This window comes from Scyliorhinus canicula, chromosome 14 (assembly GCF_902713615.1).
Source record: "Scyliorhinus canicula chromosome 14, sScyCan1.1, whole genome shotgun sequence".
In the NCBI taxonomy this organism is placed as follows: domain Eukaryota; kingdom Metazoa; phylum Chordata; class Chondrichthyes; order Carcharhiniformes; family Scyliorhinidae; genus Scyliorhinus; species Scyliorhinus canicula.
Window position 1 is genome coordinate 88,775,830 of NC_052159.1, and position 14,491 is coordinate 88,790,320.

General features: G+C 42.5%; 1 protein-coding gene across 2 annotated transcripts in view; it reads right to left on the reverse strand.

Moving 5' to 3' along the window:
* chordc1a (cysteine and histidine-rich domain (CHORD) containing 1a) overlaps positions 1–14,491 on the reverse strand; it is a 67,514-nt gene that overhangs the window by 4,959 nt on the left and 48,064 nt on the right. For both annotated transcript variants that reach the window (XM_038818284.1, XM_038818283.1), the window contains exons 8-9: positions 13,845–13,950; positions 1,030–1,149 (exon numbers count right to left, since the gene is read on the reverse strand). In XM_038818284.1, the coding sequence (XP_038674212.1) occupies positions 1,030–1,149; positions 13,845–13,950 (226 nt within the window). The remainder of the gene's footprint in view (positions 1–1,029; positions 1,150–13,844; positions 13,951–14,491) is intronic.

Genomic DNA, 14,491 nt, shown 5'->3' on the forward strand with positions numbered 1-14,491 from the left:
ATGATAAATTAAGTTGGTTTAATGCTTTTTGGCATAATGTTTCTATCTAAGGAACACAGCCAGTTCAATTTAAAAAATATTAATGTGAACAGTCAATTACTGCACAAAACTGTTTGCACCCAATAGGCATCTTGTGTTTTGCCAAAACAGTTCAATACCTGCCTCTGTTGTTAATTTTAGGAAACACACCACAAAGTCAGGTTGCACGGCTTAAGTACTTGTAATTGTTTAATGCTAACACAAGTCCAGTTTGCCAATCTCGGACAGCTTTCCCCCACCTCCCACAGAATGCTGCTTCAATTTCTCTCTCTTTTCTGGTCTTCAATCCTATCTTCAGCTAGGCTATGCACAAAAACAAAACTGAGTCCACATCCAGAATGTGTAGGGAAAGGCATAACAGGTGGGGCATGATCCTTTAGGGCTCGCTTGCAATGCAACCAGGGATAGACAGGCGCAACAGTGGTTTGCAATTAAGCTACTCACTTCATGTTTTTATTGAAAGAGGCCACAGCATGGATCAAAGAGAGAATTCAAGCGGTCCATGAGAAAATACATACCTTTTTAAACAGTCTTACACTTCAATGATTTCTATAGTGTAAAGCGGAGTTACTAAATTACCCTAACTACTGAAGCAACTGTTCAATACACAAATCCAACATAGAGACAGGATATTCACCAAGATCTTTACATAACTTAAGCAATGCATTCAGGAAATTTGACTGTTCTTCAATAATTCTTGTTCAACTTGAAACTAAGTTAGCATGAAAGTGAATTTTGCAATAAGACAGCTATTCAGAGAGAGAAATTGGCTTTGGCATCGATTCCTTACACAGGTCTGCCATCCAGCATACCAGTCCTAAATTAATTGTACAAGCACCTGAATTTTGATTAACATGACAGCACATTTAAGAAACTTTTTCATGAAATACAACAGTGTAGTGAATGAAGCAGCTTTAATTATTTAGACAAACTATTTACGATTTTTAAAAACTTATATCATTGTAAAAGCTATAACAGAGCTACACATACCACTGTGTTGTTAGCTTCAACATAACTCAGCTCCGGTATTGAGTTTTTGGCATAAATAGTAATTATGACTTGTCCTCCAGTTTGGTGCCAATCATGCCGACATAGTTCAACTTTATTAAGCTGTTAAAATAGAAACCATATATAATAAATCTACTAACTGCATAAACGTCCAACAAAAATGCAGCTTAAAGGTCAAAGAATTCTCCCCATTTTATGGTGAGAATAGTCATACAAGAACTTGTTTTATTAATAAAAGGCTGGGGCTTACTTGACAGGCTCCCTCTAGTCAGCTCTGAGGTAATGTCACCAAAAGGACTCATTACATGCACCTTGAAATAACTCAGGAAATAGCGAAAGTTTTTTGAGGGGGTGACAAAGATGGTTGATGGGGGGGCGGTGGATTTTGTTTACATGGACTTTAGTAAAGCCTTTGACAAGGTGCCTCATGGCAGACTGGTACAAAAGGTGATGTCACATAGGATTAGAGGGGAGGTGGTAAGATGGATACAGAACTAGCTCGATCGCAGAAGGCAAAAGGATAGCAGTAGAAAGGTGTTTTTCTGAATGGAAGGTTGTGACTATTGGTGTACCACAGGGATCTGTGCTTGGGTCTCTGTTGTTGTAGTGTACATAAACGATCTGGAGGAAAATGTAGCCGGTCTGATTAGTAAGTTTGTGAATGACACCAAGGTTGGTGGAGTGACAGATAGTGTTGAGGATTATCAGAAGATACAACAGGACATAGATAGGTTGGAGATTTGGGCAGAGAAATGGCAAATGGGAGTTTAATCTGGACAAATGTGAGGTAATGCATTTTGGTAGGTCCAACATAGAAGGGAAATATACCGTAAATGGCAAAACTCTTAGGGCTATAGAAAGTCAGAAACATCTGGGCGTGCATGTCCGCAGAACTTTAAAGGCGGCAACACAAGTGGACAAGGTAGTCAAGAAAGCAACGGAATGCTTGCCTTTATTCGACGAACCTGGGACCCTGGAGCTGTGAATTATGCTTATAACCTGCTTATTACTTCTTGGTTTGCTTTTCCTGAGAATTCTTCAATATAATTGGCTGCTAAGTCTGTTTGATGATACCACGAGTGTTGAATACCAAACTGTAGCTAGTGTCAGAAGTATATTAACAGCAGGAAAGGTAAAAATCATAGAATTTACAGGCAGAAGGAGACCATTCGGCCCATCGATTCTGCACTGGCCCTTGGAACGAACACCTCACTCAAGTCCACACCCGTAACCCAGTAACCCCACCGAACCTTTTTGGACACGAAGGGCAAATTAGCATGGCCAATGCACATAACCTGCACATCTATGGCACATCTATGGACTGAGAGGGGAAACTGGAGCACCCGGAAGAATCCCACGCGGACACGGGAAGAACATGCAGACTCTGCACAGTTAGTGACCCAAGCACAGAATCGAACCTTGGATGGGCAGGCACTCTTTCCCAGGGGGGAGGAGCCAGTCACTGGGGGCATAAGTTTAAGGTCCATGGGGCAAAGTTTAGAGATGTGTGAGGCAAGATTTCTTACACAGAGGCTGGTGAGTGCCTGGAATGTGTTGCCAGGGGAGGTTGTGGAAGCAGATACATTAACGGTGTTTAAAATGCATCTTGACAAACACATGGATAGGATGGGTATAGAGGGATATGGCACAAGGAAGTGCTGATGGTTTGGCAAAGGGTTGGTATCATGACCAGTACAGGCCTAGAGTGCCAAAGGGCCTGTTCCGTGCTGAATTGTTCTTTGTTACATGACACCGGTAGCAGCCAGCTTAATGACACTTGAATCTTAACCCGAAACTTGGAAACCACGTTATTGGGTGACTAGCCAGTGTCGCTAGCTGGAAAACTGGTTTGCTAGAGCTGGGTACCTCTACATCTGCTCTCAAATTGATTGGCAAACACAACCTCCTCCCCACTTTTTGCAGTCATGTGGAGGGGCTATTCCTTGATGTTCTATTTTACACTATTACAGATTTAGCAAGGACGCAATGTGATAATTGTGGCATTAGCAGCCCAAAATTAGATGCCTAGGTGCATCCGTACCAGCCTCCCCGAACAGGTGCCGGAATGTGGCGACTAGGGGCTTTTCACAGTAACTTCATTGAAGCCTACTCGTGACAATAAGCAATTTTCATTTGGGTCATAAAATGTATAATTCAAAAAAGTAATACCCCATTGTGAAAATGTCTAATTTCATGATTCACATGTTCTGGGGTATAACTTTCAGTTTGGAAACTGTTGTTTTAAATGTAAGTTAATGGAAGCAGCTGGGTTAGGAATTGCAAATTTGGTCGCTATTTACTCAAAAAGATTAGAGGGGTATGAAAACAATAAACAACAGCTCAAGCTGTTTCATACATGTGCCATTTTTTCCTCACTCAGGACTGTTGAGAAAATTTCAGAAAGATAACGTTTGGCACAACAATAAACTGAATTTCAATAAAAAGGTTGAGCTATTAAGAAACAATTGCTGAGCAAAATATCACAGCATTAATCTGCAAAGAGTAATTAATAAAAATTACCAAGTGAGAGGCCTGTGTGTGTGTGTCCAGTTCTCAGTGTCACTTGCTTCATCTTCCTCTTCTGTGAGTGGGTGGGTAGTTATGTGTTGGTGTACGGTGGAGAGAGTGAATGAGAAACCTGAATTGGAAGGTACACTTACTCTCTCCCTCACTGCAACACACATGTGCACCCCTGCCTCCACTTTTCCCTTCCCTGGGTCCACCCGAAGCCCAGCCCAGATAGATCTGATTACCCTGCCGCACTACTGCAGGCGCTGTACCTACCTGCCAGACTACTGCAGGTGCTGTACCTACCTATCACTCCAAGTTCCCCACACTGAAACTGAAAATTAAAACTTACCTGGCAACTGATTGTGTGTCTGATCAAATCACAGGCTGGTTGTTCTATGCCTTGGCTGCTGAAGCCCAAGAGCACCCAACACATAGAGACAGGCTGATAAACCCACTGGACCTGATGGGTTGCCTCCCAGGATATTAAAGGAAGTAGCTACAGAGATAATAGATGCACTGGTAGTAATCCTCTAAGAATCCTTAAAATCAGGAAAAGTCCCAGAGGGTTGGAAAACTGCCAATGTAACACCTTTATTCAAAAAGGAGACAAAAAAACTAGGCCAGTTAGCTTAACTTCTGGCATTTTAACTGCAGAGCATTTAGAAATGCATAATATAATCAAGCATGGATTCAGGGAAAACATGCCTGACAAATCTATTAGAATTCTTTGAGGTGTAATAAGCAGGATAGATAACGGGGAACCAGTAGATGTAACATACTTGAATTTCAAAAAAGTGTTCAACAAGGTACCAGACAATATGCTCTTAAATAAGATAAGAGCCCATGTTGTTGGGGGGTAGTATAGGAGCTTGCATAAAGAATTGGCTAACTGATAGAGAACAGAGTTGGGATAAGAAGGCATTTTCAGCATGCCAACCTGCAACTAGTCGAGAGTGCCACAATTATTTGCAATATATATTAATGACTTAGGTCAATAAAGTCTTAAAGTCACCATAGTCCCCAATGACCATAGGCTGCTTTCCCCTTTGAGGGGGAGAGCTGAATGGTAGTGATTTAATCTGAGGATCATAACACCTTAGGCGAGGAGCAAGATTGAGAAGGTGGGGCCTTTATGAATAGCCTCAGCTGGCAGGGGAATTGAAGCTGTGCAGTTGGCCTTGTTCTGAATCACAAACCAGCTGTCCAGCCATCTGAGCTAAACCGTCTCCAATGACTTGGACAAGGGAAATAAATGTACTATTGCCAAGTTTGCAGATGTCACAAAAATAGGTAGGAAGGCAAGTGGTGAAAATGACAAAGTCTACAGAGAGAAATCGACAAATTAGATGAGTGGTTAAAAACTTGCCAGATGGAATATAATGTAGGAAAATATGAAGTTACGGTAGGAAGAATAAAGGAGCCGAATATTATTTAAGTGGAGAAAGACAGCAGAAAATTGAAGAACAGAGGGATTTGGGGGTCCTCATGCATAAATCACAAAAGTTAGCATGCAAGCAGGTAATTCGGAAGGCAAATGAAATGTTGGTCTTTATTTCAAAGGGAATGGAGTATAAAAATAGGAAGTCCTGCTAAAACTATACAAGGCATGTGTTAGACCACACCTGGAATACTGTGAACAGTTTTGGTCCCCTTATCTAAGGAAAGATTAACTGGCATTGGAGGCAGTCCAGAGAAGGTTCACCATGTTGATCTGGGGCATGGAGGAATTTTCTTATGAGGAGAGGTTAAGTAGGTTGGATCTGTACTCACTGGAGTTTACAAGAATGAGAGGCGACCTTATTGAGACATATAGGATTCTCAAGAGGGGCTTGATAGGGAAGATGCTGAGAGGCTATTTCCTCTTGTGGGAGGGTCTAGGACCAGAGGGTATAATCTCAGAGTAAGGGGTCACCCATTTATGATGAGATGAGGAGGAATATGTTTTCAGACCAATAGTGAATCTGTGGAATTCAATATCACAGAATGTTCAAGGCAGAGATAGACAGATTTTAATTAGTAAGGATTATATCAAATCAACCATTATCTTACGGAATAGCATGGCACTCATTGGACTGAATGGCCTACTTCTGCTCCCATATCTTATGGACAGCCGCCTGTCATTGGATGACCAGGCTTGCAATATTTTTCATAAGTCTGTTCATAAATCTACAACTGCTGAGCCCAACGACGTAGCAGGTTGGATCAGAATGTCTCGGGGACCACATTCAGACCGTGGGCCGGAGGTTGGACAAGCCTGAAATAGCTGAACCTCTTAAATTTTAGTAATGGAATCCCAAGGTATTGCAGCGTTTCCATTAGAGGTATAAATTATTCATGTAATTTTCCAATTCCAAGAAAGGTCAGAAAGCGATGTTCCAGCTTTTCATTGGGATAGGTTGCAGGGAAGTAACCTAGTTTTGGGTTTGGCGGAGAGATTTTTCACAGAAAACAAAATTACGCGCTGGAACAGCTTGGAAACAGGCAGAGAAAGTTGTCTGCAGTTGCTATTGGAGACTGACAGCAGCTTTCAAAAACAGAGAGAAATTGCTAGCTGTGGAAGAGAAATAGAAGGCTATCAGAAACAAATATGATTTTCTATTTTGGAGCCAACAAGCAAAAAAGCAGCAAGGCCTATGCTTGAGCATGGGTCTCCACAATCAGGAAATGCTTAAGCACAGCTCACTAGTCTGTTGCTAGTGGAAGGCTTGCAAAAAAATCTTAGCCCTCAGAGAATATAAGGAACACTGGGGATAATCAAAGTGAATTATTGAGAGCAGTATGGGGCGCACCTTGTTTTGGCAACAGGAGATGTGAAGGCACCCACAAGTTCCTGTAAAGCAGGGGCGGGGCAATCCATGGTCCAAGGTGTTTCCAGCACGAGACTGCCACAATAGAAGGCGACAATGGAGAATGAATCAGTCTGGAGGCACGAGTTCCAAGGCTCCAGCAATTGACAGATTTGATGAGGCCAGAGTGCTTTCTGCTGTCACTGGCTTGATAGTAAACAGCATAGGCTGTTGCCTGGAGTTCTGTTCATGTTGGAGATCAACCAGGAACTGCCAGAATTCAGTTCAACTGGACTATATAAACAGTGCTGCTTGGGGGAAGGTCATGCGACATACCTCCTCAATGTTGGACAAAGGATGCATGTTCCCAAGGCCATTATCTCCATTACGGGAGGTTAAGGCCTGTGAAGGCTTGCTTTTGATCAAAGTTTTTTTTTATAAATTTAGATTAGCCAATTATTTTTTCCAATTAAGGGGCAATTTAGCGTGGCCAATCCACCTACTCTGCAAATTTTTGGGTTGTGGGGGCGAAACCCACGCAGACATGGGGAGAACGTGCAAACTCCACACGGACAGTGACCCAGAGCCGGGATCGAACCTGGGACCTCAGCGCCGTGAGGCGGTTGTGCTAACCACTAGGCCACCGTGCTGCCCCGCTTTTGATCAAAGTTGACTGGAGCGACTCATCATCCAAGTGGCCATTGTACTATGAAACTGCTGCAAGGCATCAATCAGGTGGCCAGCTCAAAAATTGTCCATTTTGAAAAGCACAGGGACAAAAAAAATGACTTTATTATGAAGTGTGATACCTCAAACGGGGGAGCATGTTGGTGTAGTTTTAATAACTTAGGAACAAAGTGAACCTCTTCATGGAAACGAAGGGAAAACCTGTGGCCGAGCCGAGAAACAAAAAGTGGCTATGCGTCTTGGTTTTCATGGTCGACATCTCACATACCGTATATACTCGCGTAACATGCGACTTTTGAGCACCTAATTTGAAGCCTAAATTTCGGGGGTCGCATGATACGCGAGGTACAAAAATCGCGGGTGTGAAATGCTGGCCAAGATAAGTCACATAGCATCCAGCAGGCTTTACCTGCGTCGTTCAGCCACTTACCGTTTCCATTCATAAAAAAATGAATGGAAACGTCAAGTGGCTGAACATCTTCCCATCAGAATGCTGTGGTCAAAATCTGAAGAGTAGTATTCTGATGGGAAGAGTGGATTCTGCTGTGAAAGCTGTTCGCGATTCGAACAGCTGTCCAGCTGGCTTTACTAGCGTCGTTCAGCCACTTTCCTTTTCCATTCATAAAAACATGAATGGAAACGTCAATTGGCTGAACATCTTCCCATCAGAATGCTGTGGTCAAAATCTGAAGAGTAGTATTCTGATGGGAAGATGGGAAGAGTGGTTTCTGCTGTGAAAGCTGGTCGCGATTCGAACAGCTGTCCAGCTGGCTTTACTAGCGTCGTTCAGCCACTTGCCGTTTCCATTCATAAAAACATGAATGGAAACGTCAAGTGGCTGAACATCTTCCCATCAGAATACTACTCTTCAGATTTTGACCACAGCATTCTGATGGGAAGATGTTCAGCCAATTGACGTTTCCATTCATGTTTTTATGAATGGAAACAGCAAGTGGCTGAACGACGCTAGTAAAGCCAGCTGGACAGCTGTTCGAATCGCGAACAGCTTTCACAGCAGAAACCACTCTTCCCATCTGAATACTACTCTTCAGATTTTGACCACAGCATTCTGATGGGAAGACGTTCAGCCAATTGACGTTTCCATTCATGTTTTTATGAATGGAAACGGCAAGTGGCTGAACGACGCTAGTAAAGCCAGCTGGACAGCTGTTCGAATCGCGAACAGCTTTCACAGCAGAAACCACTCTTCCCATCTGAATACTACTCTTCAGATTTTGACCACAGCATTCTGATGGGAAGACGTTCAGCCAATTGACGTTTCCATTCATGTTTTTATGAATGGAAACGGCAAGTGGCTGAACGACGCTAGTAAAGCCAGCTGGACAGCTGTTCGAATCGCGAACAGCTTTCACAGCAGAAACCACTCTTCCCATCTGAATACTACTCTTCAGATTTTGACCACAGCATTCTGATGGGAAGACGTTCAGCCAATTGACGTTTCCATTCATGTTTTTATGAATGGAAACGGCAAGTGGCTGAACGACGCTAGTAAAGCCAGCTGGACAGCTGTTCAAATCGCGAACAGCTTTCACAGCAGAAACCACTCTTCCCATCAGAATACTACTCTTCAGATTTCCAAAAAAGTGACTCGCATGATACACGAGGTATACCATAAAATCATGTTTTGGGGACGAAAATTTAGGGGTCGCATGATACGCGAGATCGAAGGATACGCGAGTATATACGGTATGTCTAGCTCAGTGTCAAATTTCAAGGGCCAAACCAGCTAATTTCCCTTCTTTCAAATGTGAAATCAGGGAGTGTGCAAATTTACTTCAGATTTTGTGAGCGATTTGAAGACCTAAAGGAACAGGAACAAACCTTTTGCCACTCTCCTCAACAACAAAGCAGTCAATGTGATTCTGACTTTGGGTAAATGAGTGGAGTTTGTACACTCTCCCAGTGGGTGCGTGGGTTTCCTCCGGGTTCCTCCCTCAGTCCAAAGATGTGCAGGTTAGGTGGATTGGCCATGCCAAATTGTTCTTCGGGTGGAGTTGCAGGAATAGACCCTTTGGTAAATACTTCACAGAATGATACAGCACAGGAGGCTATTTGGTCCATCATGTCTATACTGGCTCTCTAAAACTCCCCAGCCTTCTTCCCCACCCTTGTACATTATTTTCCAGATAAAAATCCAATCCCCCCTTAAATGCCTGGATTGGATCCGTCTCCACCACATTTTCAGGCAGTGTATTCCAGATTTCAACCTTCACTGCATAAAAAGCTTTCTCTTACATCTCCATTGCATTTTTTGTTCTTGAAAACTTGTCAAAATCTGTGCTTCCTCATTCTCTCTCAATCTTTCTACCAATGAGAACAATTTTTCCCTATCTGCTCTCCAAACTCAACAAGATTATGAAAAGCCCCATCAAATTTCCTCTCAACCTTTTCTTCTCCAAAGAAAAAAAAAAGTCCCCAACCCCTCTAAACGATCTACTTAAGTGAAGTCCCTCAGCCCTGGAACCACTGGCGGCATGGTAGCACTGTGGTTAACACTGTTATTTCACAGCTCCAGGGTCCGAGATTAGATTCCCGGCTTGGGTCACTGTCTCTGCGGAGTCTGTACATTTTCCCAGTGTCTTCGTGGGTTTCCTCCAGGTGCTCCGGTTTCCTCCGACAGCCCAAAGATGTAAGGGTTAGGTGGATTGATCATGGTAAATTGCCCTTGGTGTCCAAAAAGGTAAAGTGGGGTTACGGGAATAGGGTGGAGGCATGGGCTTGAGTAGAGTGCACTTTCCAAGGGCCGGTACAGACTCGATAGGCCACATGGCCTCCTTCTGCACTATAAATTCTATGATTCACAGCTCCAGGGTCCCAGGGTCGATTCCCGGCTTGGGTCACTGTCTGTGTGGAGTCTGCACATTCTCCCAGTGTCTGCGTGGGTTTCTTCCGGGTGCTCTATTTTCCTCCAAGTCTAAAGCTGTGCAAGTTAGGTGGATTGGCCATGCTAAATTGCCTTTAGCGTCCAAAAAGGTTAGGTGGGGTTACTGGGTTTTGATGTGGGCTTAGGCAGGGTGCTCTTTCCTGGGACGGTGCAGGACTGATGGGCAGAATGGCCTCCTTCTGCACTGTAAATTCTACAATTTTGGTTTATCTTTTCTACACGCTGATAATTTCACATTTTTCTGGACAGAATACTTCAGTCAAGGCCAAACCAGTGTTTTACGAGTTTATCATCATCTTGCTTTTGTATTCTAGTCTATAAAGACTAGGATGCTGTCATTCTCTCAACCTGTCCTGCCATCTTCAATGATTTATGCACTTGTACACCTTGTTCTACACTCCTGTACCCTTTTAGAAGTGTACCGTTTGTTTTATATCTTTTCTCAGTAACCTTTCTCTGCATTTTCCTATCATATCGCTTCACACTCTGAATTAAATTTCACCTGCCATTTGTCAGCCCATTCCATTAATCGATTTACGTCCTTTGAAGTTCAATCCTCCTCACTGTTCACAATGCTTCCAAGTTTTATATCATCTACAAGTTTTGAAAATGTGCACTTGCATGTAGATCTAACATCAGTGTTAGACCCCTTGCTCTTCCCAATAGATAGATAAACCCCTGGGGAACTCCACTACAAACCTCCCTCCAGTCTGAAAAACATCCATTAACCACTGCTGTTTCCTGACACTCCGCCAATGTCATATTCATGTCACGACAGTTCCTTTTGTTCCACAAGTTCTTTTTCACTTCGTTCACAAATCTGCCATGCAGTACTGTATCAAATGCCTTTTGGATGCCCGTACAAACCCACACCAACAGCATTATGCTCGTTAAACCTCTCATTATCTCATCAAGATTCCAGCAATATAATTAAACACCATTTTCCCATAATACAGCCACATGTATTTCCTTAATTAAACCACATTCGGCAGTCAAGAGACTATTAATTTTGTCCTGAATTGTTATTTCTAGAAGCTTCCCCCCACCAACACTTATCAGCACTGTTGAACTAGAACAAATACCTGTCACACAACTACTAGTCTCAATAAATTGCATCAAGAGTACTAAAGCATGAGATTCTGAATTTACACTTTTTTTTCTGTTTAATTAATTTCCAGAATAAAAAGAAAGTCATTGTTTACGCACCCTGCTTCTTCCTTCATTACTCCCTCCCTTATTTTGTCTGAGCAAATGGTCAAGGTAAGACCATGCAAGATATTGGTTGTCCTATTCAACCCCAAGATGAGCTTCAAATCCATCATCTCCTGCTTAAAAAGAGAAAGGAGAGGACACAAAAAGTCATTGGCGGATAGGATCAAGGAAAACCCTAAGGCTTTCTATAGGTATATCAGGAACAAAAGAATGACTAGAGTAAGATTAGGGCCAATCAAGGATAGTAGTGGAAAGTTGTGTGTGGAATCAGAGGAGATAGGGGAAGCATTAAATGGATATTTTTCGTCAGTGTTTACACTGGAGAAAGACAATGTTGTCGAGGAGAACACTCAGGTTCAGTCGACCAGGCTAGATGGAATTGAGGTTCAAAAGGAGGAGGTGTTAGCAATTTTAGAAAATGTCAAAATAGATAAGTCCCCTGGGCCAGATGGGATTTATCCTAGGATTCTCTGGGAAGCCAGGGAGGAGATTGCAGAGCCGTTGTCCTTGATCTTTATGTCGTCTTTGTCGACAGGAATAGTGCCGGAAGACTGGAGGATAGCAAATGTTGTCCCCTTGTTCAAGAAGGGGAGTAGAGACAACCCTGGTAATTATAGACCTGTGAGCCTTACTTCGGTTGTGGGTAAAATGTTGGAAAAGGTTATAAGAGATAGGGTTTATAATCATCTTGAAAAGAACAAGTTGATTAGCGATACTCAACACGGTTTTGTGAAGGGTAGGTCATGTCTCACAAACCTTATTGAGTTTTTTTGAGAAGGTGACCAAACAGGTGGATCAGGGTAAAGCTGTTGATGTGGTGTATATGGATTTCAGTAAGGCATTTGATAAGGTTCCCCACAGTAGGCTATTGTAGAAAATAAGGAAGTATGGAATTGAAGGTGATTTAGCGGTTTGGATCAGTAATTGGCTAGCTGAAAGAAGACAGAGGGTGGTGGTTGATGGCAAATGTTCATCCTGGAGTTCAGTTACTAGTGGTGTACCACAAGGATCTGTTTTGGGGCCACTGCTGTTTGTCATTTTTATAAATGACCTGGAAGAGGGTGTAGAAGGATGGGTTAGTAAATTTGCAGATGACACGAAGGTCGGTGGAGTTGTGGATAGTGCTGAAGGATGTTATAGGATACAGAGGGACATAGATAAGCTGCAGAGCTGGGCTGAGAGGTGGCAGATGGAGTTTAATGCGGAAAAGTGTGAGGTGGTTCACTTTGGAAGGAGTAACAGGAATACAGAGTACTGGGCTAATGGCAAGATTCTTGGTAGTGTAGATGAACAGAGAGATCTCGGCATCCAGGTACATAAATCCCTGAAAGTTGCCACCCAGGTTAATAGGGCTGTTAAGAAGGCATATGGTATGCTAGCCTTTATCAGTAGGGGGATTGAGTTTAGGAGCCACAAGGTCATGCTGCAGCTGTACATAACTCTGGTGCGGCCGCTCCTGGAGTACTGCGTGCAGTTCTGGTCACCACATTATAGGAAGGATGTGGAAGCTTTGGAAAGAGTTCAGAGGAGATTTACTAGGATGTTGCCTGGTATGGAGGGAAGGTCTTACGAGGAAAGGCTCAGGGACCTGAGGTTGTTTTCGTTAGAGAGGAGAAGGCTGAGAGGTGACTTAATAGAGACATACAAGATAGTCAGAGGGTTAGATAGGGTAGACCGTGAGAGTCTTTTTCCTTGGATGGTGATGACCAACACGAGGGGACATAGCTTTAAATTGAGGGGTGGTAGATAAAGGACAGATGTCAGAGGCAGTTTCTTTACTCAGAGAGTAGTAGGGGTATGGAACGCCCTGCCTGCAACAGTAGTAGACTCGCCAACTTTAAGGGCATTTAAGTGGTCACTGGATAGACACATGGATGAAAATGGAATAGTGCAGGTCAGATAGCCTTTAGATGGTTTCACAGGTCGGCGCAACATCGAGGGCCGAAGGGCCCGTACTGCGCTGTAATGTTCTATGTTTAATTCCAATTCAGTCTACCCTCACCTCACCGTACCTCATCAATTTCCTCCCGTCTTGTATTTAACTCCTGTCCTCCAACTCTGCAACGCTTCCCTTTAATTCAGTGACAGAATCTTGAACTTCATTCATAAAGCTACAACACATCCCCATCTTTCCACCTTTAAACGCTGCCTCCTTAAAACAAAAAACTGTCATTCAATAATCTCTTTCTCAATGGTTATGTGTTATAATCTGATGGTTTATAATACACCTTTGCTTAGTTCTATTTGTTTCTACTCCCCTTCAGATGTCGACGGTGCTATACAAAAAGTTAATCAAAGTATTCTGTTCACTTCATACTTGAATAGAATAGAAGCATTAGAATAGAATTAATCATGGCCAATCCACCTAATCTGCTCATTTTTGGACTGTGGGAGGAAACCAGAGCACCCAGAGGAAACCCACGCAGTCACGGGGAGAAAGTGCAAACTCCACACAGACAGTACACAAGGCGGGAACTGAACCCAGGTGCCTGAAGCTGTGAGGCAGCAGTGCTAACCACTGTGCCACCCCTAAATATATTGCAAAGAATACAATTAGATGCTAATAATTTGAAGATCTTGATATATTTTGCTTTTGTCGTTATTGTAAATAATTATGTTGGAGAATGAAACATTTTTCCCTTTATAAGGAAAGGCTTCTGAACGGTCTATCAATGTGAATACTGAGCCAGACTTACAACAATTGCTTTGGTCCACATGTGCTTGTTCTGTGTACAGCCGCTTTGGGCTATAAAAGAATTGAAATCGGAAGTTTTTCTCTTACAGCAGCTCCAATATTTCATTCTAGGAGAAAATGATTAATGGCAGATACTTTAAACGATAAACTGCAAAATTGAGGCAAAGCATCAGTTATGAAATATTAAACTTGAATGCAATTACATAGTACCAATGAGTCGTTTTCCACTGAATTGGGATGAGAGCCATAATAACGGATATCCGTACAATTAGCAGAAGCTTTTACTCATTTAAACTTTGAAATCATTTGTTGGAGACATTCTGACAGCAGCTAACTAACACAATCCTCAAACCATTTCTATCATTTGAGTGCAATTATCTATTCCCTTATCTGCTCATTTTAGTGTGATTTCTTTAAGTGTTTATTTAAAATTTATTCATTTGCGTGAGATCCAGGCATTGCTGGTGAGGCTAGTATTTATTGCACAAAGAATGCTAATTTAACAAGTAGGAGGTGCTGCATATTGAAGTGGTAAAAAGGAATAAACAAAATAAAATAGGAGGTGCTGCGTATTGCAGTGGTAAAAGGGGATAAACAAAATAGGTCTCTGGAACAGAACTTTAAAAATTAACACAAGTAAATTTAACA